The sequence below is a fragment of the Chaetodon trifascialis genome, chromosome 4, assembly GCF_039877785.1.
Source record: "Chaetodon trifascialis isolate fChaTrf1 chromosome 4, fChaTrf1.hap1, whole genome shotgun sequence".
NCBI lineage: Eukaryota > Metazoa > Chordata > Actinopteri > Chaetodontiformes > Chaetodontidae > Chaetodon > Chaetodon trifascialis.
Window position 1 is genome coordinate 7,408,622 of NC_092059.1, and position 25,558 is coordinate 7,434,179.

Consider the following 25,558-nt stretch of genomic DNA (forward strand, 5'->3'; position numbering starts at 1 on the left):
CGTGTGAATCCCATCAGCACCATTACAGCTGATTAGATACCTGAGTTGAGTGTCTAAGACTCGTACCTCTGAGACTTTATCTGGTCCGCCAAACTTATCAATGAGCTCGTCCAAAGTATTGAGAGGTAGTTCTTTTCCCAGTATGGATATTTTGTTGAGGAGGCCCTGCTTCATCTCCTCTATCCTGGCTGTGAATACAAAGCAGAGGGGACCTTGAGCGAAAAAATAATGGACTGGACATGTCTGCAAAGGCTGAAATATCTTTCTTTAGTTGATCCTCTCACACATCACTCCTACTGAAAACACACACAGAAGTAAAAATCTTCCTACCTGTCTGGCAGCTAGTGTGGTTCACAAAGATGACATCATCATTGTCTAGCAGGGAGTCTGGTGAGGAGTTGGAGTCCGTGTCCATGCCATCGGAGTCACTACTGCTGTCATCACTGATGTTGATCACACCGCCGCTGTCCACAGTGTGCTTGGCTACCTTGGGCTGGCGACCTCTAGGCTTCCCTGATTGGAAGTCACAAAATGATGATTAGAGTACGAAACAAGAAGTACAACTCAAAAAAACTTTTTTGAAGATTCACTCGATGGGGAGCCAAGAAACAGATGCGGATTGCAAGAAAAAGGGGGATTTACTGTAAATCAAAGCTGCCTGATGGTATGCAAAAATAAACACAAATGGAAAAAAACACTGAAACACACTGTTGGCTGATAAATTAGACTGCACGGCAAATGCCTGACATGCCAGCTGAATGTATACATTAAGTGAGAAAAACATAAAATGGGAACTGTTCCAATACTATTGAGGGGTACATATGCTGGGATGGTGTGCAACTTTATCGTCTTCACTTACGTTTTCTCTTATTCCCTGGTGCCTTCTCCCTCCTCTGCTTCTCTGACGGGAAATGTTTCGTTACAAGAGACTGGAACACTCCCCTAAAGGAAAGAGGAAGAGGAGAAACAGAGAGAAACTTTTATTCTGACAGCAAAGTGATCAACACACAGCAGTTGTGACAATTAGACACTCTGTACATTCCTGATTTGGCCTCACTATAACTGTCAGGTGTTGACAGGGAGATGAGCATGTTGTGTGTTGGGTAATACACATAGTCAGACATCAGGGCATGTCTGCTATGAGAGGTTTAGGGTCAAACAAGTTCAAAGAACTTAGCACTTATACAATACCTTTCCTGTTTTTCTTGGATGTGAACAAAATTAAATAGTTGCTATTGACTAAAGAGACTATTTCGTTTAATTGAGGATAAACTGCACGGCCTAAATACTATTCATTGTACAGAACGTATGTGGCAAGAACATGTTCTCCTCAAGATTGGCAAATCATTTGGCAGTTTAATGAAGCAATAACTTGATTTGGAAGAAACCCACAGAGTACTATAGCTTCCAGCAAACAGACAATTATGCTTCCAAACAGGGTTAACAGTGCAGAAATGTATCAAGAAGAAAACGCTAAACTTTCCCGTCTTCCTGAAAATCTTTGCAGTTGTGACTGAACATTTAGCTGTCCAGACATTTTGTCATTTTAGTGAGAATTCTATCAAAATAACCTGCTGACACAGAAACAGACAATCCAACAGACACAATATTCATTTTCACTCACTCTGCAGCAGAAACAAATCTGTCGAGATGCCCGTCATTCTCATCCAGGACTTCTCTGGTGCGGGACTCGCCGGTAGACTGCAGCCCAATAACGATGCACTGTGGTGGAAACAAATACACATCAGCAACCTGCTGTGTTACCTGAAGGGAAGTCTATTGTGGACTCATTCCTGGCACTATGACGGCACATATCATAACATCCATCCAGAATTTTTTAACAACTAAAATGCACTCAACTCAGGCAATAAAAAGAAGAAGCAGAAGAAGAAATGATTTCTTAATGATTCTTGTAGATCCAACAACACAAGCAAAGTGCTGACAAAACTGTGATTCATAACAGCATTAACTTACTAAAACAAAAGGTATACTGTCCTTGTAGTCTTTCAGCACTTCTCCCCTCTTAGGCAAAATTTATAGAATTTCAGTTCCTGCTTGGATCTTCCTCTAGGTCATTAATAGTCTTCTAGATTATACATACCATATGACTCAGTGTTCAAGAGTGTGTTGTTCTGACCTTTCCAGCCTCCAGCTCTTTTTGGGCCAGCTCCACCAGGCAGCGGACCTTGGCAGCAATGCAGAGGTATTTGAAGAAGCGCTGGTGAGACGACCAGAACTGTCCCCACAGCGACTTCCTGCTGACCAGGCCAAGCTCATCAGCTGCACGCATGAACACCTGCAGCGCCTCTGCCCACTGGACATAGAATCCAGATGTTAGAAATCACTTGAATTGTTCTTTTTTGTTTGTGACCATAAGCAGACACAAACATAGCAGACACAGCCACCTAAACCTCACATGTGAGACACATGGTGCTCACCAGTTTGGCAGCTTTGTTATAGACCAGTTTGAAGTCGCTGTCCAGTCCGATCTCTTCAATGCGGAAAGACACCCCTGAGAAGCTCAGCTGCCTGGCGATGTACATCCCGCTCACTTTCATGTCCATGGCAACAATCTCCATGGCACCAACACCTCTGTATACAACCAGCATACATATAAATCATTTAACATAATTCGATAATGGAGTCCGGCAGACATTACCAGAAACTGATTGTAGGGTATTTTCCAGTAAGCTCTCTGGTTTGGGGGAACATATCAACGTGATTGAAAGGCTCTCAGAAAATATAAGACTGTGAGTGAAATACTGCAAGGTGTCGTCCCACAAACCTCTTCTCGATGGCGTGCAGGAAGTCATCAAAAGCTCTGAAGGGTGTGCCCTCACCCCAGATTCCCAGGCGGCTCATGTAGATCATGTTCTTTGGCTCAGAGGCACCTGGGGCAGAGATGACAAAAAGATATGTTTTAAAGTCATTTAATGTATTGCATTACATGTAAGAGTGTGTTTTTTTTTTTTTTTGTGTGAGTCTACCTGTGGCACTGGCGTACACCACTCTGGCCCTTGGCAGCTTGTTTTGCAAGTCAAGCACTGCCTTGCCCATCTTTGTAGATGTGGCATTCTTGGCTTTGTGGCATTCATCAAAAATAATCTGTAATGGGGAAAGGTCAAGGGCAAACAGCGCAGACCTGGAATGGCATTTTTTTTTATAGAAAACACTTGTGAACTTGTCAAAAAGGATACAACTCCATCAAAGTCTGGCTTGCACCAGTCTAGGATCTGTTTAATTCTCGTCCGGTGCTGCCCTCCTGCCTGGCTCTCTCCAATCAGCGCAGAGTAAGTTGCAAACAGGACTCCTTCTGAGGTAGCTGTGTCTCCATACTTAATCTACAACAACAAATCAAACATTCAACAGAGGAGAGTGGTTTTCATGTCCGAACATTTACAGAGCCTCACAGTCGCTGAATACAGCTTGTTCCATTTTCAGCTCAGCTGCGCATACAACTTAAACAGGTGCCAAGAACAAAACTCATTTTCTCAGCTTGTCAAACCAATTCCACCTGGACTCACCTTGTTTAAGGCATGCACAGGAATATTCGGTGCATCTATGTCTTTGAGATCTCTCTCTGCATCAAATTTCAGGTCATTGGATATGCTGAACCTGGGGGCAGGAACAGGAAAGTCAGTAATTCCCCCCACTTCTGCACAAATGAAACCCTACATGCTCAAACAACTGGATGCAAGACACAAACATACAAATCAATTATTGACACCCAATGAAACATTTGTTATTGAGCTTTTAAATTGCTTTTCTAATCCCTCCACAAGGTCTACCACAGTAGTAAATGTCCCTTACCATAGTGCTTTCTTTCTTCCTTTAAGGTAGTTCTCCAGGATGATTCCCGCCACGGTGCGTCCCTTTCCGACCCCTGCCCCATCTCCAATCAGGAAGCCTGCCCTCTGGTTGTTCTGAAGAATAACTTCGTGTTGCTGAGGGTGCACAAAGAGCACAGGAATGAATAAAGATGCCTACATAATCAACACATTAATCATTCATAGTGCCACGTTGAAAAAGTGCTTCATGTACTGTGTGTATGTGAGCCTGTGTGTGCACCTGGCAGGCGTAGATGATGGCCTCTAGCTGCAGAGCAGACAGCAGGCCACAGTTAATAGTTGTCTCAGGGATAGACAGCGTGTATGTGATGTCGGGAGGAGGGACACTGGATAGCGTGTTGGTCTCCACCACTATGTCAGGATGAGAAATTCCTATAGTGGCTGAAGAGAGGAAACAACAAAACAGCAGTTTAAAGAAGAGAAAAAAACATGTTGACAGCAAACTGCATGAAAGTCTCGTCATGTTAAGAAGAAAAATGTAGGCGAATTAATAAATAACTGGATGTTGACATTCAGTCTAGTGACCTACATTTGGAGGGTCTGTACTCAGCATATGTGTCTACATGTCCCAGTTCCTCTGTCTCCTCTTCCTCAGCATCCTCTTCTTCTTCTGGTGGCGGCTGGGTTCTCTGAGCCTGGGAACACCACGGAGACTTCAGTAATGTAATTCACAATAATAATATCCACATATCAGAGTTATACTTCTTGTTTCAGGTTAGGTGAAGACAGGTTAGGAAAGAGACTGTAGCTGAAAGGCAGGTGAGCAGTTAGTACAAAGTTAGCAAAGCAGAGCTAGAGCTGCTTATCAAGAAACGTTAACCAGTGCAACAGTAAAGAAACACGCGAACCCAAAAGGTGCAAACCAGTACAGTGAATGAGAGCTTTGGAACATGTTGATAAAAGAGTGCTTTACATATTCAGACAACATCAGATAAATGTTATCTGAGAAACTTGACATGCAAAAGAGTCCCATTTTGACAGACAGGTCAACATTAAACTGGCTCCGTTCTTGTCGCATAAACAATTCAGAAAGACAATGCAGTATGTGGAATAATCTGTCCTTCATGCTCTGTGCATTTGCAGAATATCAAATACATGCAATATGCAGCAACGCTTTCATCATCTGTGGTAATACAGACTTGCAAAGACAGCACAAGCATTATTATTTTACTAATCACACACTACTACCTTCATGGACTGCACTGTCAAAATGTGGTCCTCAAGTTTTAGATTAGTGGCAGGTTATGTTGTTATGTAAAACAATCTTTCCTTATCTTGTATTGCAAACACACAGGGGAATCACAACTGCACATTAGACACGCAATATAATGTGAATATCTGTGCATTACTAAGAACTGCCAATGATTAAGCTCTTCTTGTTAGAGAGCTTGGTTTCATTTTGAAGTCAGATTGTAGAGGTTGGTGTGGCTACCTGGAATCCTCCTAAAGGTGGGGTGCTGATAATAGCAGTTATATCATCCAAACTGGCCAAGCCATGAAACCTGCCGGTGCCATTCAGCTGTCAACAAAACATAAAATAAAGAAATAGAAACACAAATAAAAACAGTGCCAAATGCATAAGAAAAGAGAAATTAAAAAACATGACTAATCACTGTATGTGTGTGTTGTGTGTATATGCATGTGCATGAGAGCGAGTGGGCAATGGACATGGATGTCTAATGGAGCGGCACTCAACAAAATGCAATTTGTTGTTTGGTGGTGAAAAGCCAGCGACAACAACAACAAAAGGCAGATAAAGCCGTGTGGGTCTGGGAAACATAATGGATGAAATGAGGGCAGAATGAAAAGGAAAACATAAAAGGCTTTCAGAAGGCAGGAGAAATAAATGTACCCTGATTGATATCAAAAAGATATCCTTGGACTCGCCTAATTCAAAGAGGACTCAACAGCAATGTGAGCATGGATAAAGGAACAAATCATAAGGAGTTGCTCATCTCAGATCACCGAATTGGAGACCATGATACAGTGAGTTCAATGAATTTTCTTTGAAAGGACAGCGCACCAAGAATAAGGATATTATTATTTACATTCTCATACCTATCTCTGTAATGGTAGCTCATTCAGAGATAATATTTTGTGTATCACTGAGACAACAGTAATCAAAATTAACAGGAGCCAATGTGATCTAGTCTCCTAATGTGCTCTGGCTGCAATCTCAAAATAGCTGGTTAGAAACAGTTACAGTCATTCAATTGATTTGAGTATTTACATTGGGAGAATATTGGATGACTGAAACACATTTGCAAATAAAAAAAATTATCTGGACAAGAGTGTGTGGATACCCATCTTAGCTCAACAAACAACAACCTACTCACAGCATTCCACAGGATCATTTTTGTCAATTAATTCAGTGTCTGTGATGATACCATTTGTTTCTGCTTTTAGATTCCCTAATAATGGACTTGTTGGACACTCACATGGATAGGAAGACGGAAAATGGAATTATTATTTTAGTGGGTAAGAGCAGGATAGCAGAGAATACCAGCAACGGTACTGGTACTGCCGTCCAATGTTAAAATATTCTTTGCCGTCCTCTGCAACAGACTTTCCAACCGTATGCTATGTAGCTGAACTGTCTTTGGTTGCACCACATCCAGAATCATAAGATCAGAGCTAGAAATCCTACCCAGATATTACAGAAAAGCTAGGGATACACCAAGTTCAGTACTCCTTTCACTAATATGTTACATATGAATGAATGAGCTTACTTCTGGACTGTTTGTTTGTTTTCCCTGTGCCATCCAGAAGGTGTTGTCCATCTACCATCTGCCTAAATCCATGTGAATGCAGGACTATGCGAGAGTACAATTCTTTCAAATCACTGTGTGTGATTGTAGGATACTATGAAGCACAGAGCTAGTTATTGTGTTAAACTTACAAATTAAAATGGAAGAGAGAATAATATCTGTACAAAAGCTAAATAAAGACTTACTGGTATGATAGTAAGTGTCAGTTAAAAAGATTATTTCAGGATGCAGCACATAAGTGTCTGAAACATTATAAATGGACTAAATATTAATAAAACACCTGTTTTCAGTGTATAGATTCAATTGATGCCTGGGTTGAAACACATTTGCAGCTTGGATAGTATTTGCCTTTTCTTCTGCATTTTCAGAAGAATGAACACTAACCTAGCAGCACCATGAAAGTGCCACCTGAGGGCAAAATGTGGCAGTGAGCCACAGCATCACTAATGTTTATAGTGCAAGAGGGACAGTCTAAACCTTACTTGATGGTGCTTGGTGTCCAGTTCCCCCAGTACAGACATACATGTGTGTTTGTATTACATAACAGTTGTAAGATGAGCTGTTGGAGTGGTAATCAGTGTTTGTGGTAATGACGTGTGTGAGGGCTGACCTCTAGCTGGCTCTGTGCTGGTGTGGTGGTGGTACTAGTGTTGATGTCCCAGAGGGTGGGCACTGTGTCCAGGTTGTCTGTGCTGATGAAGGACTGGGCATCAGCATACTCCGACAGTGAGTCAGCCGGAGAGGAGAACAGAGAGTTTGTAGAGAGGTCATCAATGCAGGACAGGTCCTGAAGACAAAGAAAGAGGAGGAGGTGTTAAGTTCAACCACTGAAACAGGGCAAAATATGGGACAGAGCATCAAGTTATACTGATTTTATTCAGCTTCAAAAAACTTTAATACTGTAAAGGTGACATGGAGATTCCAAAATCAAAACCCTTGTATGCAACTTGTATACAGCCTCTCTTTGCCATCATGGGAAAATAAAGCTGGACAATAAATCCTGATTATATATCCTGTATCAGACACCTCACACTGCCTGTGCAGCAGAGGAATAATAAGTATATACATAAGAAAAAAAAAGTGTGAAATGGGTATGGATGGGAGGGAACCACAGACAATAAAGGTGGCACACTCATTCTGTATTTCAGCCAATACTGCACTCTTTTGGGAGTAACACGAGTAGCCTAAACAAAATCTAATCACACACAGATGTATGAGAGCAAGCATGTAAAATAGAAAGCGAGGGGCAGGCATAATGAGAGTGCTTGTGTGTGTGTGTGTGTGTGTGTGTGTGTGTGTGTGTGTGTGTGTGTGTGTGTGTGTGTGTGTGTGTGTCATTTCAGCCATGGCTGCCTTCCAGTCCCCCTCTATTCATATCCTTTCCAAGCCATTAGCATGCCATGCTCTTTAACTAGCCTCTCACAGGCACCCCTGGGCCCCCTGGGACTTATAAACATGGATGTGGGGAGATAGGGAATGAGTTTTGATGAGAGGGGAGAGAAAATGTGGTAGACAGTGACAAACTGAACAGAGGAGAAGCTGTTTTTGGAATTGTGAATATGGATCTCTCCATGTTATTGTGTGTCCTTTGTGTGTAGTCTTCACTGTGTGTGATTGTATGCATGTATACTTATACTCTTTCGACCATGTGTGGAAGTTCCCACACCCCCATGTTCTAGCTGTGCCCTCTAGAGGACCATGAAGCAGCCTTAAATGCTACCTGCTTGCTCAGCAATTTCACTTCACTGTTTAATTCACTTGTGAGGCATAGTTTCACATTTTGGGAAATACGCCTGTTCAGCTAGTTGAGAGGATTGATACCACTCTCATGTCTGGCCTGTATCTCATCTACCACCAGCAGCCAGCTAACTTAGCACAAACAGTTGTGAGGAAACAAGCAGAGACTCTGAATGGCAAATTGTCGTTTTTCAACTTCGGGTTTGTAAAGATCAAACAAACAAAATATGAGATATTTATTAGTGGGCTTTAGTTGTGCTGGTGAGCAAGTTTTGTTATCTTTGGACAGAGCCAGGGTTGCTGTTTCCTTGTTTCTAGTCTTTCCTCTAGGTTAGCCAGCTGCATACGGTAGCTTCATATTTAGTGTGCAAAGCGTATTTCACAAAATGCTGAAATTCTCCTTTAAAATCTGGTCAACTGTGCTGTTTAATACTGTATCACAAACATCCAAGCATAGCAAATATTTATACAGGCAGTTTACACATCTCTGTAACTGTACCATATAAAAATGCTTGCATGGTTTTCTTACAGCACCTCCAGGGTTAATGCCTTTTCAGACAAAAATACTGCACAGCCATGAGCAGTGACAAGTGGGTTTGAAGCACAGTATGTGATTATGGCTGAAGATTACTTATTACTTCGATAAAGGAAAAATCTATGCTGTGAGAACCCAATGTAAAAACTAGTCAGAAACATGGATAAATTAGCTGCGATGCTGCCTCAATCTCAACAATATGTTGCTTCTGATTAATGCTGAGAAGCTGTGCTCATGTCTGTCATAGCTGCCTCCAAGCCATTACTCACAGTTCAGCCGAAAATGTTTCACAGGCATGAGAAGACAAGACGTAGAGCTCTTGGTGCTAACATGACTGCATCATGTGGGAATGGGGCCTTGTGAGCATGGTAAACAGCAGGCAGACACAGATACATGTGCATATTTTTATCATCTGACGTTAGAGAAACAACTCGCTGACCGTAATGTGTGGATGTTCGTGTCTTGGAAAGAGCACTTTTTCAAGGGTGCAGCACTCAGCTTATCAGTGTTTGCTGGGAGCTCTCTCACTCTACCTTTCTCTTTCCTCTCTCTCTGTCTCTGTCTCTCTCTGTCTCTCTCTGTCTCTCTCTGTGCTTCCTGAGGGCAAGATCAGGCATGAGCTTTGGGAGCAGGCTCTCCAACATTGGTCTGCCCTGCAGACTATCTCGGGTGACAGACAGGTAGAAGTAGAGAGGGCCCCCGTAAAATATTACTACCACTCGCTAACATGTACGCTGTCACTTTCTACCGCATTTCCTTTTTTTTCCATTTTCCTTGTTTATCCCGTCACCTGTGTCTTCCTATCCTACCCTCCTCTGCCTCACCCCTTGCTCTCCTCCCTTCTTTGGCTCTTCTGATTGAGGAAAGATGAGTAAACAGCAAGGCTTGGGAAAGGGACATAGTGTCACCAGAGGCATCATTCCACAGAAGCATAATTGTGGAAAGACTGATAAGCACATACACACATATATTTCACCATGGAAAACAACTTTGTGGGCTTTTTTTCTTGCAGCAGATTAAATCACAAACATTTGATGAAAAGAGTTAGTGAAAGAGTTCTGTTACAAGTATTTTTAGATTTGATTTAAAAAAAAAGTAAACTTAATCTGACTGAAATGAAAATACAGCTTAATATGGGTTACAATTAAAGTTATGAGCTTTCATAACAGATTTACTTGTGAAAATAGTTATAGTTAAAATCTCAATGACTTCAATGTGCTGCTGAAAGTATCCCAAATCAATTTGTTCTGCAAATATATGATTCAGACCCATGGCTCATTGCTCTACGTTATGCTACAATGTGACTTCTAAGGTTTCCATATCATGTGACAGGGCATACTGTGCTGATGTGGTGTTGAAATTTATGAGGACCATCAGTCCTGATACAGAGGAATGACAGAAAACTGCAGCAGGTTGGTTGGTGCTAACCAAGACATGGCCGACCTCAGTACCATGCTAATCGAGTTGTTAAGCAGAGCGTAACAGAGGCTGCAGTGTTTGTCCCCCGGCAGGCCCGTACCCAGGGCTAGTTCATCTACTGTTCCTAAAACTGGGCCCTGCCAAGCAGAGATAAGGCTTGAATTCCAACTGCTCTGATGGTAATCTGGCTCCTTCCACAGCACACAGCCACACAACCGTATAACTACAAATCCTGCCTCTCTCACTCACTCACTCACTCACTCGCTCTTTTTCTCTGCTGAGCAATAAAAAAATACCTAAATGCGTGTATGCGTTTGAGTGTGCAAGTGTTTCTTTCAGAATTGCTTTCAGGGAATCAAATCTGCTTGAAATATAATGTAATTTCTGGGAACACACAGGAAACAAATCATGTGTGTGTACATGTACACAGAGGAACATGTGAAAGCCCATTTGTCCACCCTCCTGTTTGCCTTTCACATTTTCCTCTTCCACTTCAGTTTCTCCTCTGCTATGAATGCTAAAGCTAGCACTATGTCCATCTCCTACAGCACACAGAGTAAAGATGAAACCATGCACAAACTCTGGCATCTCTGAACACTAGTCTGTAGCATAATGCAATCCAAACATCCTCATACGAAAATGGACTCACTGTGAGAAGCTCTGCATAGAAGCTTAACACACATGTGCACGTACAATAAATCGCATGATGTGTCCACACAAGTGGTTAATTATATTTGACTCTATGGATAATGACAGTTGTCTGCTTGGTGATGATTAATGAAAGCACACGGCAGTGAAAATCGGCAACATCAAGCCCCTTCAGTTCACATGATGCCTGCAGAGCTGCAGTGCTACTTGATGGTTGTGTTTTAAGGTGGTGGTTATCAGCTCGAGGACGCAGAACTGGAAAAATACACTTCTAGACATAAACCGCCCACAGGGAGCTTGGCTTCATTATCTGTTATAGCTGATTTATTTACAGTGTGATGAGTAATCTCAAATAGTCACACAATACCACCCTCCTTAAACAAAATCCCAGTGAATCCATGATCATGAGAGTTAACCACTACAAAAAACATTCATGCAAAATAAATATTAGCAATTACAAAACAGTGAAAAAGCATTTCTCTGTGCTACTCATGCAGCATAAATAGATGCCTTGGAAGAAGCGATTTAATGACTACTACACTGACTGTGACACAGACCACATGATAAGCTCAGGTACTACCATACATGGAAGTCTAACAGCCCTATCTTTGTTCAGCTTTATAAACTATAATTCACTTGGCCTGTGTGGCTCTCTGTCTGTAAATGTAGCTCCTCGCAGTTAAAGGAAAAAACAGATTCTAATCACAAATCCCATCAATAATAGGTGTGTATCCTGACATAGACCACTTAGGTTATAATATATGGTAAAGTTTATCAGATAAGAATGTTTCTTAAGCACATGTCCTTAAAAGAATAAGTCCAGGAGAAGCAGCTTGTGTTTCCAGATTTGCTCCATTATGGTATAATCATGGCCTCTCAAATCAAATTAAGGATAGCTGTCGACCCTCGGATGTGATGTAACAGGGTTTTTTGTTTGTCACTAGATTTTCCTCCCTCAATTTGGTATAGTCAAATACTCTGTACTGCAACTCTTATTACTGCTTACTCCAGGGGGAATATATGGGCAGCCACATGGCTCCTGTGACACACATGGTGTTACCAGCTGCTCTCACCAGAATTTTCTTAGGCATGTGGGAAATGTCGACAATAGTCGACATGTTGGCACTAAAGAAACCACAGGGACATGATTTCTTACTGATTTTCCACCTGTAAAGACCCCCAGTTATTTTTGATTATGATGCATGTGATGACTAAGCTTAACGTTGACAATTTCTTCAACCAACCCTAAGAAAGAAATGACTTTTTCTACCTATAGTTTGTGTTACTGCTACATATTCAACACTAAAATTTACCACTTGCAATGAAAAAAGGCAAACTTCAGGTATATAGTCCGAGGCCACATCCTGTTAAACTCAATAACCTGCCTCAGCGCAAGGGCAGGCTGAAGCCCCAGGCAGGCAGGCCGGGCTCAGGGCTTTCCCCTCCTACACATTGCCAGCTTGGCTGCTTTTCCAAGGCCAGGAAACGAGTCACCCTGGCCTCCCACATACCCCACACACCCACATAAAAACACAAACACACACCTCGGATGACCCCACCATCGCACCCATACGTTTCTGTCATCTCTTGCTTATTCTCCCCCACTTTTGAACTTCACACTCTGACCCGCCCACCCCTCATTTCCCATCCCATCTCTGCCACCTTTTCTCCCTGCCCTTTCAGCCTCTCATTGTATCCTCATTTTGTTTTCCCACACAATTTTGCAGCAGGGAGAGGATCTATTTAACCCAACACTTACTCTTCACTGATATTAATCATCTTTTTCAGAAGACAGTCACGGTCACATAGTTAAATGGGGACAAAATCACATTATATTACAAACACTATTATGCATCAACATAAAATTTTATATCAATCTATGCTTGCTACTGTACACTGTTACACTGTAGTGTATACCAACTGAGGTGAACTAAATTTTAAGAGTTTTCACAGAAAACTGCAACACTTAACCCACTGGGCCTGGACCTCTCTTTATTATTCTGCATGGCTGTAAATCCTGCTTGAGCTTAAAAATCTTGCTGCAAGAATAGCAGTAGAGTTGGGTGGCAGGGCGGGGGTGTGAGTCAATTCCCATTCAGGAATCTGAGGGCTATAAATGCAAATAAAATACCATGGGTCTTGTTTCTAATGTAGGTAGTGTAAAATGACAGTGAAACATACCATAACCCGGTCAATGAGCCAAGAAGAAGAACTGAAAGCTATACTCTTATCTTGGAATATGTACCGTGCATGTGTGGGCTGAGTGGGTGGGTGGGACGGAGGGTTATTAAATCACCCACCCCACCCTTATGATCAGCTGACTAAAACAACCCCCACTCCGAGCTCTCCCGTCTGGGGTTTGCTGCTGACCTTGTCCATGGAGTCAACAGAACCTGATTGATAGTCAGTGTGTGCCTGTGTGTGTGTGTGTGTGTGTGTGTGTGTGTGTGTGTGTGTGTGTGTGTGTGTGTGTGGTGTGTCTTCTCATGTGGTGGGTCTGGGGCCAGGAACTGAAAAGCCACCACTGGTGTCACTCTGTCTGGATTATGTTATACCAAGCTGTCTGCATGTCCTACATCCCTGACATATCTTTTGGCTAGTGACTTTAATAGGACAGCTCTAAGCTTTTCCTTTTCCTTGACCTTCTCACAGACTGGAAGCAGACTCTGACTTTTTGGCAAACCAGCTATTTGACTGAATTACTATTGAGAAGACTGGTAGTGGTTAGACCTCTTTTAAATTCAGTCTTAAATTGACTAAAATGACTCTAGAACATATGGGCATTAATCAACTTATCCTGTCAAAAAGCTTTGATCCAGGGGCCAATTTGTCAAGATGCAATTATACTTTTATGAGTACATATGGAAGGTTTTACATCTTGTTTTGGTATTCAAGACCCTTTAGCCACACAGCCATCAGCCAAAAATAAATTCTAACACTTTTTTGTCACAGCTGTCCTTCACAGACAACTAACAAACAGTCTCAGGCATTAAATTACACTGATCACAACCTTAAAAGACGTTAAAAGGCCTCTGGCAACAATATATAATTAGTGTATTATAGTGAAATTTTATTCTTTAAACCCAGATTGACTCTCTTTGACAGCCGTGTTGAAATTAACTTTGCAAATGTCATTCTGAAGAGATACCTATTATATTTACATTTTTATAGTGGTGGGGTCAAAAGAAAATGATTTTGTTATCCTTGTCTCACCATAGGCAGCCAAGTCTAGTCTATCCCTGACTAACTATCCTAGGCCAATCAAAAAGGCATCCCAGTCCAGCAACCTCCTGACAGGCAAGCCTTCATGTCGTGCCAAGTATGAGTAAAGCAAGCCAGAGACAGCTTGCTGCTTACAAGTCTCCCGGAATTTTCCAATGTTTTCATCTGTTCTGGAAAATAAAAGGATGCCATGTCAAGTGTCCCAGCTAGCAACTGAATTACAGAGCTGGTTCGAAGAACCAGTCTGCTATTTGTGTCAGTAGAGAGCCTGAAGCTTACGCTCAGCTGACTAGTAGAAAACTAACAAGGGTAACCAGGCTTTGTAATGCCCATGGTGGTGCTAGCAAATAACTCTACCAGGCAAATTCAGATTGCCCAAGTGAAAATTAGAAGTTCAGAAAATCAGAAAATGACAAGAGGAAAGAGGCAGACAAAGAGAGAATCAGTGAGAGAGGTTTCAACTGCTATGTGCTTAGGGTGGTGCCAGGAGGACGTCACCCATGGAGGGTTGCCGTGAGGACGAGCTGGCATTCATAGAGGCATGTCTCAATAGTCAAAACCTACATCTTGAACTGATAGTTATAAAAAAGGACAGAGAAGAACTGACATGCATCCAAGAAGTATAGCAGGTTTCTGAAAGGGCTCTTGCGAAATTATGAAAACATAAGAAACTAAGCACACAAAAAATGACTCACACAGTCTCAAACTGTATATGCATGCATTTGCGTTTTTGTGATAAACGAATGCATGTGTGAGCCTGCATCCTCAGTGCTGAGAAAAGTGGATGTGAGGGAAGCACTGACGCAAGATGACGCCTCAGTTTTGCAGAAATTTCAACAGACCGCACATGCCACTTGCAACAGGGTCAAACGCTGTCATTTGTAACAGCCTCATGCAACATGGCCTAGACAATAACTGAAAATTAACATAAATGTAATGAAAATTCAGAATTTAACAATGTGACTGTGTCAACTGTTGAAATTTAAAAGAACATTAGATGCAACAAGTTAAGATTACAATGTGTTCAGAGGAAGAAAACACAAACAGCTGCAAGTGTTTTTTTGTTTTTCTTTTTAACTTTCATTTTTTCACATTGACCTTCGTTTTTAAATTGGTATTATACAAGGCAGCCGAACGTGAAGTTGAAGGTGAAGGTTCTCAGTGACAAGTGACATACTATATTCTATTTTTATTTGTTCTATGTAGAGGCCAATACTAGACAACACAAGGTTTTGCAGTTGTGTGAAATCAAACATCTGATATGTGTATTCGCACGTTTTTGTATGAACTGCATTGTGCATGGCACAAGCCCACTTTTTCACACACCTGTGGTCTGTGGACTACTATGACGGTGTGACTCAGAATAGCGGGCTTGTTGCCCGTAAATTGCAGAGCTGTTGTTTCTTAGCCGAGAATTAGCCGCTAACTGGGGAGGTAAATTCACTTTTAGAACCGCTTTGACTATTACAAGAAGTTGACTAAAATTTCACCTTAATAGCTGTTTTGTACTACAAAGTTTTTATCCTGTCCATCTTGAGAACCATCTCAAGTTAAAAGAACTCTATAAAAACATTCACAACCAACATTTAGTGAATATGTTTCACACTTTGAGGGAGAAAGGGAATGTGTTTCAAGATCAGTTGACAGCTGGGAGTATGGAGATGGTAGAGAGAAAGAGGGGTATGATTTGCAACAATTGTTTTTTCAATAAGGAAAACTTTAATTTCAGTGTCTTTGTTATACATACATACACTGAGCGAGCAAGTACACGCTAGACAGGTTGCCTGTTATCACATGGCAAACACACAGACAGACGAGACATTCACACTCACATCAGTAGGGAAATTTTAGAGTGATGTCACCTGAATGACTTTGGACTGTAGCATGAAATGGTTGTTCACATGCAGACACCAGAAGAATGTAAAAACTCTGAACAAAGGCTGGCCAACAGATTAATACCCAGGACCTTCTTGCTGTGAGATGACAGTGAGCTGCTATTCCACCCTTAATCCAAAACAACAGCAACAAATCCTACTGCCACGAAGCTTCCTATATTTTGCCTGGTTTGAGACTATATCAAAGACTTGTTGATCCAACTCCATGACTATTGCATGGCATTTCTAGTAGCAAAGTGCCAAAAAAAACCCAAAAATTATGTTTTAAGTACACAGAGAGAGTGTTTGCAAGTCAATGTGAAAAGGTCGATGGCTATTTGACGTGTTTACAGATGGTCTTAAATGAAAAGTGTTTTGCACATGAATTTAGTAGAGCAATGCATCAGTGTAATGTACTTACTATTGTATTGTATTTTTTTAATTAAAAGACATGGCTTAATAGTTCTTGTTGAAACACAATTTGATTTAAGTTTAAAAAAACATCATCATAATGAAAAAATTGAAAGGAAAAAAAGGGGCAACAATAAGACCTTAAGAATGACTGTTAAGTGGAATTTTCCTATTTTGCCATCACTACAGGCAACCGCTCATGCATACAAGCTGAAATCATACGCCAAAAGTAAAACTAGATGCCACTTGTACTGAGCATCTTCATCCTACTGCAGCGGCTGTCCTGTTTTACTGTATACTGTTCGACGTGGCAGATTTACAGCATCTTGTATCCTGTATCTTTGAAGTGTGAATTGTTTTGACAGCCAGCATAAGTGATCACCCTGCGACGTTGTCTTTTCACTTAGCAGCAACCTGACTTTATCCACTTTTGCAATGATAATTGCCACTGATGTGTGATACATTTAACACAATGCTCCTGAAATAGGTTTAATTTTTGCAGATAGAGTAAGATATTGGCAAAGGTGGCATGAGAGATAACTAAAGCAGCCACCAAGCATTCTCTCCACTATTCTATCAGCAGTCCACCCCCCACGCTCCTCACCTTCATTGTTTATTCACTTCCCGTAAGCTGCACGCCTAGGTCATGCTTGAGGTTTAATGCAGTACCAGGAAACTGACGATATGTGCCCACCAAGTGGCTACCCTGCTGCATCTCTGGCCTTCAAGGATAAGTTCGTAATTCTTCAGGTCAGTTTTAAAACAATAGCAAGGAATTTTGCACCAAGAAGACAGTAGGTTTGGAAGAATCCAGGCAGTGTGCTGGAGAGAAACTAACAGAGGCAAATGGGGCCAGGCTAAAGGATCATCCGAGGCTGATGTCTCTACTCATTTAACAAAAACAATGTTGTGTAAAGCATTAACTACTTGAAACCACCGATTGTGTAATTTCTCAAACGTGTGATCTGTGAGGGAAGAAATGCTGACATTAGCCAATCAGCTTAACCAGAAATTCTGTGGAAATGGGCTCAGCAAGTCTTTCAACAATAAAGTCATTAGACTGATATGAGCTGCAATTCCACCACCATTGTGTAGTCTAATGAATGATACATTAAAAAAAAAACTAATGCAGTTCTATTTACAGTGCAATACAACAACGAGTGTATTCAATAGCCATCCAGAAAACAGAAAGGAGTGCTATTTAGCCTGAGAAGATATCAGGTTCTTGAACTTACTGGAAAACAGCAAGGAGTGAGGAGGACAACCATTTGTCATACTTCCTGGCTGGGAATGAGAGCCTAAAAGGCACACTGGGTGACTGACTGGCAACTTTGGTCTATCAGCAAAGAAAATTCATAACATGACTTGCTGACTGACTTACAGGCCAACTTTCAGTGGTGAACCCAAACCCTAAGTCTGGGTCACCTTCTTTGGTATTCTTCTCTTTCAATAAATAGCAGTTGGATTAATGTTGTGAACAGATACTAAACAAGGGGCCTACATTATTGTTTTCTCTAACAGGAACTAAGCCTACTCCTACTCAAAAACAAAGTTCAATGGAGATTTCAATTAAAAAATGTCCCTGGTCTCGCATGTGGCTCGGTCCTTGCGCTAGACACCATCCTTTGTAAACAGTCCTAATGAGACTGATTTAAGAACATTAAAAAAAAAAAAAAAAAGATTTCACAGTTTCAGAAAATAGAGACTAAAGGAGAGCCACAGGCGAACATCCCTTAGCGTTCTAATCATACGGAAGGACTTTCAAAATTCATTCAAGGAAGTTAAAATGAAAAACACAGCCATAATTTGGAAACAGTGCTTACAGGTCTTATCTCACAATTCCTTTATGAAGACCATAAAAACTCTACACACGAGCTTTCAGTTTAGTCACTATCCCTCATTCAACAGTTTTGATCATGACATCAAAAACAAAAAGTTATCAACAAAATAACGGCAAGTCTTTAAAACAACAGACTTGATTCCATATGACACATACAAAAAAGAAGCAAACAGTACCAGTACCTTGGGAAGCGGTCGTCCCAGCTGTGAATACAATTTAGTCCAGAACTGCATGAGAGACATGGGTCCAAACGCTGCAGTATGGGGGTAAAATACACACACACATAAACTCCTGCTTCACCTTGAATCCCTGAATGCGACAGCCTCTTCCATGTGTTGGTCAAAGTGTTGGTATTGACCTTACAGCTGGAGTACTTCCACCCAACAGTGGACTCGCTCTAGCCCTTTCACAGTTCCTCTCTGGTTCAACACACACATCTGCCTCTACCGCAGGTACGCTCTGGGCAATGAGCTCACACATACAAACTCTGTTACTCTCACAAACAGACACAGGCAAGTCTAAAACATGCTTCCTGCTTCACCAGGACAGTCAGGTATTTGCATAGAGGGCTTAGTCATAGTGATTGTGGACTAGTTCCTCAGAGCTCAAAAAGGTGGTTGGAGAGTGAGTGAGAGAGCAGAGGAGGGGAGAGGTGGGGAGAAGAAGGAGGGGAGGAGGGAGGAGCTTTCAGGAAATGATGCTTTTGTTGGTAAGTGACTAGAGTTACTGGCAGTCAGGCCCATTTTACTGTACATGGTGTAACTCAACCGCATTTGTAGTGTAAACAGTATTGCGCTCTGGACCTGGCTGCTCCTCACACCCCGCTGCTTACCGCTATGTTTAATGGGCCTGGGCCACTATTTAATGATTATTATATTTAGAGGCTGACTCCCTGCCTGGCTGCCTGTCGTACTCCATTCTCTGCTCTTTGTCTTTCTATTTGCCTGCACAGGCTCAATTTCAAGGCTGCTGTTCTAGTAATGACTACTGATTAATATAATGTTCTGTAGCTTAGAGGTGTAAAGGCTAATAAAAAGGAAGCAGACAAGTTGTCTCATTAGCTTATTGAGGCAGCGTGTCACTTGTGAGAATGCAGATGCAGACTCAACATTAGCCTGCAAAAAGATTTCCCTTTTGTTTCAGCTCTGTTGTGTAATTCAGCATTTATAGAGATTTGACGTCCACATTTATAGTTTTCACATGGACCTCCAACAGAGGTCAGGAATGTATTAAAAGGTCAAGTGCAGACTGCAAGTTTGCCTATTCGAAGGGTCTTTCAGGCATCAGACACTACTATGTACAATTAAACACAAAAACCTGATCATAAATGGTCATTCCCATTACTGGAAGTAGGGGTGCAATCGTTAAAAAAAGAATATTCTGGGAATCTGATGGCAAATGGGACATTTCCACAAATTCAAGATGCTGATCAAAGACTGTGTCGTAACATTAGATTTTCTGATAAGAAAGCAACGTTAACTGTTTAAGAGCCAGTCATAAAAGAGGAAAATGTGGTATTTAAAAAAAGAAATAATGTGATTTATCTCCTTCATGAACGGCAAAGATGAGTCCATTTGCACACCCAGCTTCCAGGAATACATGACATCAAGCCAGCATGGTAAGGTACTGTAATGTTCATCTCTGCTGGACTGAAGGGGAGTCAGGCTCAGAGACGGAGTGGCGCCTGTCCATGGTGTCATCATGGTGTGAGTGGGAATCCTCTGAATAATGTGTGTGTGTGTGTGTGTGTGTGTGTGTGTGTGTGTGTGTGTGTGTGTGTGTGTGTGTGTGTGTGCACTGTATTAGTGGGACACACAGGGTCATTTGGGAGGAATGAATCATTGATGGGCTTCTTTTGAATACACCAACACAAAAAAACAGACACACCTTATTGCATCACAACCTAAATAAGGTAGAATCCATGTCTGGCTTCACTGACAGTGCACGAACACAGTTGGCATACAGGAATGTCAACATGATGCCTTATCATCACATGCACTTATGCACTCCTGCTGTTTTGCAAAAGTCCGTTAACAATCATAATTTGGCTGCTTGAGACCACACATGAGCTGAATTTGTTGCTCTTTAGATCTCAGCGATTCTGATTTACATCTAAAATTCTGATTATCACTCCAGTTCTAATGTAGTGTGTGTTCCCTTTTTACTTCAGCGAGATGTGCTAGCATTAGTTTATCCTGGGCTGTTACAATTACAGCTGCACACATCAAAAGTGGTATAAACAGTACCTGTACCATGCTGCAGGAAATGCTTTGTCGTGTTAGATGAACTTCCTGTTTGCGTGAAATTGTTTTTACACAGTAACTACATTTTGCTGTATCACTTTTTTAAGGCCCAGCATATTATAAACACATTGATACATTGTGTTACTGCCAATCTAAACAAAAGTTTAGCAAGTCAAAACTTTGCTTTTAGGAATTATGAAGTAATTTTTTTTTTCGACAAAAACTCTTATAAAATACAGGGAAAAAAAGAGGTTAAATGATCCAAAGCAAATCTAAATTTAAAGTGGATCAGGTGGAGCACACACTCCCCAAGGAAAAGAGTGCACCTATTAACAACCCTGCGAATTAACCTTTAACTTACTCCTTTAAAGTAGGCCAAGCAATCCAGAGTGTCTTACAAGGAAGTAACTGAGAAATACCAACTTATTTATATCGTGATTGGCTGGCTGCAAGAAAGTCAAGAAAAACAAGATAATCCTCTTTGTCAGTGAAATAAAAACACTGAGGCAGAGTTAGTTTATCAAAATCATCTTAGTTTTTTTTTTTCAAGTGCTGTAACATCAAAGTGAATCTAACATTTTGTCTAATTGTATGAGCTGGACGTTTTCAGATCTACTGTGCATAATTAAAGAGTTACTTTTAGTTCAGCATGGCACATTTAATATCTGTCAGCTATAGGGTCCCTGGAGGTGTAAAGGTTGATGCATGATTGGAATGTATAGAAACCCTGGAATCAGTGGACCTTATGCAGCATGCCTCTGTGGTTAGTTTTCAACTCAGTTTGAGACTAATTGGTTCTTTATGTGTGGAGATGCACGTTCTGCATGTCCTTCCACATGGGCGCTCAGGAATTTTCTCCCACTCTTAATTCATATCACAGTACGTTGGGGTTATAATCCCTCCATCACCTCTGACAAAGGTCTTGACCTTAAATCTCCAGCTGGTCTATGGGCGCTGCATAATGCCTTCACTTTGGTCCCTACGGTTGGGATGGGTTAAAAACACATTCTGGGTTTGGGTGTGATGTATTCAGCAAATAAAGGGATTCCAGTTCTGTCAAAAGCAAAACTGAAAAGAACTGTGACGGCAGATGAAATGCATGTGAACTCTTCCTCGAAGTGCACTGAGCCCATGAGTAATCGCGTGTAATAGTGAGAGGAACCACACAGAGAAAACATGAGAGTATGTAGATGTGGTAGTAGAGAGTGAGACAGTGAAGATGCAAAAAACGTGCCATAGTACGTACGTACTGTATGTGTATATACAAAGTACACAGTCGGTGTTTAATGCGTGTGCGAGCAGAGTGCTGTTTACTCTTTGAGGTTAGCCAGAGTGGTTAGTGAATGAATTCTGTTTTTTTGTCTTCCAGTAAGTCTTGTTTTCATTCTAATGCTTTGCACAAAAGTTCACGTACTTTAGATCCACGAATTACTCAACTTAAACCTAGACAGGTATGTACGTGACACTGTGGAAAGTGTATAATTCTCCTTAAAGCCACAGTGATTGAGTTCAAGATTCAGCCCCTTTTACTGCACAGTACTGGTGTTTTTTTATACAACTGGCAGCATTTTGTCCAGGTTACAGCTTTTTAAAAGTACTTCTTGTGGTGTGTGCACAGTCAGCATGGTTGGAGTTATCAGAGTTAATTTTAGCAAAGATAAAAGACACCTCTGCCTTCTACTAATTCTTGAACAGCTTTAAGATTAGTGTAGAACCATAAATATGATGAAGCCTCAACTTGTTTTTGTCAAAGTTTCCATTGTTTATCTTGGTTTATCTTTCCCACTAACTCCCAAGAAGGATCTAATGTGAAACGGTTATTTCTGGGGAGGTTTCCTGAAAAGGACGGTGCAATTTTGTATTTGCATATAAAAAAATCTCTTATGTTTATCTTTTTTAAATGTCATTGTCCAGATCTATTTAATTAGTAAAATCTAGCTATCTACAAAATAAAAAAACAAAATAGAAACATTAGAATACAAAACATTATCCATGAACATTGATAAATCACATCATTTAAGTTAGTGAATATGAATGAATTACATTCCCGTACCTTTTTTTATTGAATTTATTGCAGTTTAAAAGATTTGATGCCTCACGGGGGAGAAAATATCAGTTCTGGTGGAAGCTTCAATTATAACATGGCGCGTTTTCTGGTACCACCGAAACACATTTCAATTCAACTATCCACATCAAATAAATGTCATTAAAAATGTGAGATGCCAACCTCATCCACATCATTGTAATGAGGCTATGTATTCCATTTTAGTTGTGAGCTTGTGATATGTTGCAATTAACTGGTAATTTAAGAAGGATATCAAGTCCCAAAGGGAAGTCTATTAATTCTAATCCAAACAAACATTTGGCTCGTGTTTTCAAGTTACCAGCAATCTAGAGACAGACATCCTGTCAACGTGCTGCAGCAGTGTGCTTCTTCACAATATGAGGATATTCCAACAGAGCTCTATTGAACTGCATAAACAAACTATAACACTGCAGGAAGCCGTGCAAACCAAAAGAGATTTCACTAATGACTTTACAGCTGTAACTGAAACAGGGAAATCGCTGAGATAAACATGGTAGTCACCTGACAAACTTAATCACAACAACAATTCCACCAGTCACACATGCCTGAATGTCTTCTGTACTGCCATGGTTCAACAGTGCAAAGAAAACAAGAAATTTTGCCTTCTGATTATGGACTGATAAAGAAAAAATGGGCATCGTCCAATTGCCGTGGTGAGGGTGAAAAAGGGGGCTGAGTGTGAGGTGGCGGATTAGTCATGATGACCCCGTGACTTACATTTTCTCTGCATGCCTCACATGGCAGGGAGTGTCCAAAACTAGCCAGGACAGCTGAGAAAGCACAACACAAGCACAGAACGTCTCTTTCTCTCACTCACACAGACACCATAACATTCCACGTCTCCACTGCCAGGAAGCCAAACTTGCTGCTCATGAGGGCAGCAATGGTGAAGGAGCTCATTTAAACTAAACCACATATAAATGGCAACTGCAAAGCCATACATTTCTAAATATGTAGACAGAAGAGACATCAAACACGTATCACATAACAAGAGAACTCGTAATTACTTGTAAGGAAGAAAGCTATAGCCTGACAGGCTAACACAGGCAGATGGGAAAACTAGGGAAACCCCACGTGAATCACAAAATCCATACACGCACTACAACATGTGTGATCACGTGATGAGGATGACACATCACTTTCTTGTATATAAAAGTCTTCAGATGTGTAGAATTTGTTCTTGAATTCCCCCAAGCTTAAAATACTACGACAAAACATTTACAGAAGACGTCAAGCATCATTTTTGCCACAGAACCATCAGACTCATTCACACATCTGGACACAAACATGAAGTGAAACTCTTGCGCGTAGCTTTTGTGTCTGCTTGTGCAATTGTCAACTACAGGATAAGACGTCTGGAAATTAGATATGGGGGGGGGGGGGGGTGATTAAGTGTAACAAAATCTGCATGTAGCTTGCAAACCACTAATATCACCTGGAAATATCCTTATGATTTAGCTAACACTCTTGTACAGAACGTGCAAGAGTTCCTGTGCCAGCCACATAATATCATGCACCTGTAAGGACCCAAAATTTGGCAATACCTTGCTTAACATCAAATTGAATGAACTAAAATTTAGCCTTGAGCTTTTATCGACCCACTGAGCTGTAACACTCTGGAGCCTCCAGAGAGACAAAAACACTCAACTGAGCTCCTGGACTCAGCAGTTTAAGAAAAACACATTGCTCTTTGCCAAATTGGCTCATTTGCAACATTTTGTTTTCAAGTGGTTTACCTAACAACTGGCATTGGCTTCTGCATTCAAATTAGTTAAATGCAGAACTTATTAATATTAGACTGCAGTCCTGTGAATGTTGCATTAAATATATGCAATAATCTAGAAAAAAGAAAAAATATTATAGTAGTCAGAGTCTTCATTATTGCTCCCCATTCATTGCTTTTCCTGATCCAGCAATGTGGATAAGTAAGTTTATTTGTATAAAATAAACTAGATGCTGGTTTTGTGTATGTGTATAATTTAATATTGCAGGATGCTGTTTGAGTCTGTCTTTCAACTGAAAAGGGTCAGCTCAACCTAAGTACAAAAGACAATTTTCCAATAGTGATATCTAGCCATGCACATAGCAGTAGTTTGACTTGAATTATGAGATATTTGTCTCTGAAGTGAATGGAATTTCATTTGTTGTGTTCAAAGCACAGAAAAACACAACAGGAACTTGTCTTTCCAAAAGCAATGTCTAAGGGACTTTGGATAATTCACTGTCAACAGTTTTTATTAGACCTGTTATTAGAGTTGTTTAATTTACATATACCCCTGCTCTTTGAACAGGAAACACACAAGGAGACAAGTGGAGGCATAAAATACAGGTCGACTGCAGTTTAAAGTGATATAATAAGATTGTTCTATTCAGTGAAAAGCCTTAAAAATGCATTGCTTACCCCATTCCTTATTATTTACTGCTTGGCCTTATGTTGAACCAAGAAAACCCTGAGAGCTCTGCCCTTCCTACCGTCACACAGGCTAATCATGAAGGGGATAACTACCAGTCTGCTTGGTAACCCATGACTGGCCATGTTTAAAACTCATCATCATAACATATTTTTAATATGGTTCCATAATGGCCCTCATCAGCTCAACTCAAATAGGCGTCAGATTAGAAACTCGCTGGCCTGTGACATTATAACTGGTTCCTATTCACATGATTGGAACTATAAGGAACCGGCTGGATGGCCACAAAAGTGCACAGAAATAGAAAATGCAAATGATGGAGCAACCATCTGGAATGTTAAGGTAAATATATGAGTGAGTGGAAGCCTGCACCTTCACTTCACTGTCATTCTCAAAAGTCCTATTCTTCTGGGCTACATTCCGACTGAAGGAAGAGTGGCCCAAATGTGTTTTTGCTCATATGTGACCCAGATCAGTTGTTTGTTTTTTGTTTTTTTTTTGAATAACTGTGTGAAC

General features: G+C 40.9%; 1 protein-coding gene across 4 annotated transcripts in view; it reads right to left on the reverse strand.

Moving 5' to 3' along the window:
• The window catches only part of sbno2b (strawberry notch homolog 2b), a 60,189-nt gene that overhangs the window by 11,746 nt on the left and 22,885 nt on the right, over positions 1 to 25,558 (reverse strand). For 2 of the 4 annotated variants that reach the window (XM_070960409.1, XM_070960412.1), the window contains 15 exons: positions 7,227 to 7,403; positions 5,281 to 5,367; positions 4,378 to 4,483; positions 4,069 to 4,229; positions 3,811 to 3,944; positions 3,525 to 3,615; positions 3,198 to 3,341; positions 2,988 to 3,105; positions 2,786 to 2,891; positions 2,439 to 2,592; positions 2,138 to 2,314; positions 1,625 to 1,722; positions 860 to 942; positions 331 to 513; positions 67 to 188 (listed from right to left, as the gene is read on the reverse strand). In XM_070960409.1, coding sequence (XP_070816510.1) covers positions 67 to 188; positions 331 to 513; positions 860 to 942; positions 1,625 to 1,722; positions 2,138 to 2,314; positions 2,439 to 2,592; positions 2,786 to 2,891; positions 2,988 to 3,105; positions 3,198 to 3,341; positions 3,525 to 3,615; positions 3,811 to 3,944; positions 4,069 to 4,229; positions 4,378 to 4,483; positions 5,281 to 5,367; positions 7,227 to 7,403 — 1,941 coding nt within the window. Of the gene's footprint in view, positions 1 to 66; positions 189 to 330; positions 514 to 859; positions 943 to 1,624; positions 1,723 to 2,137; positions 2,315 to 2,438; positions 2,593 to 2,785; positions 2,892 to 2,987; positions 3,106 to 3,197; positions 3,342 to 3,524; positions 3,616 to 3,810; positions 3,945 to 4,068; positions 4,230 to 4,377; positions 4,484 to 5,280; positions 5,368 to 7,226; positions 7,404 to 18,484; positions 18,676 to 25,558 lie in introns of those variants that run through there. The other 2 variants (XM_070960413.1, XM_070960410.1) reach the window with 2 other exon arrangements.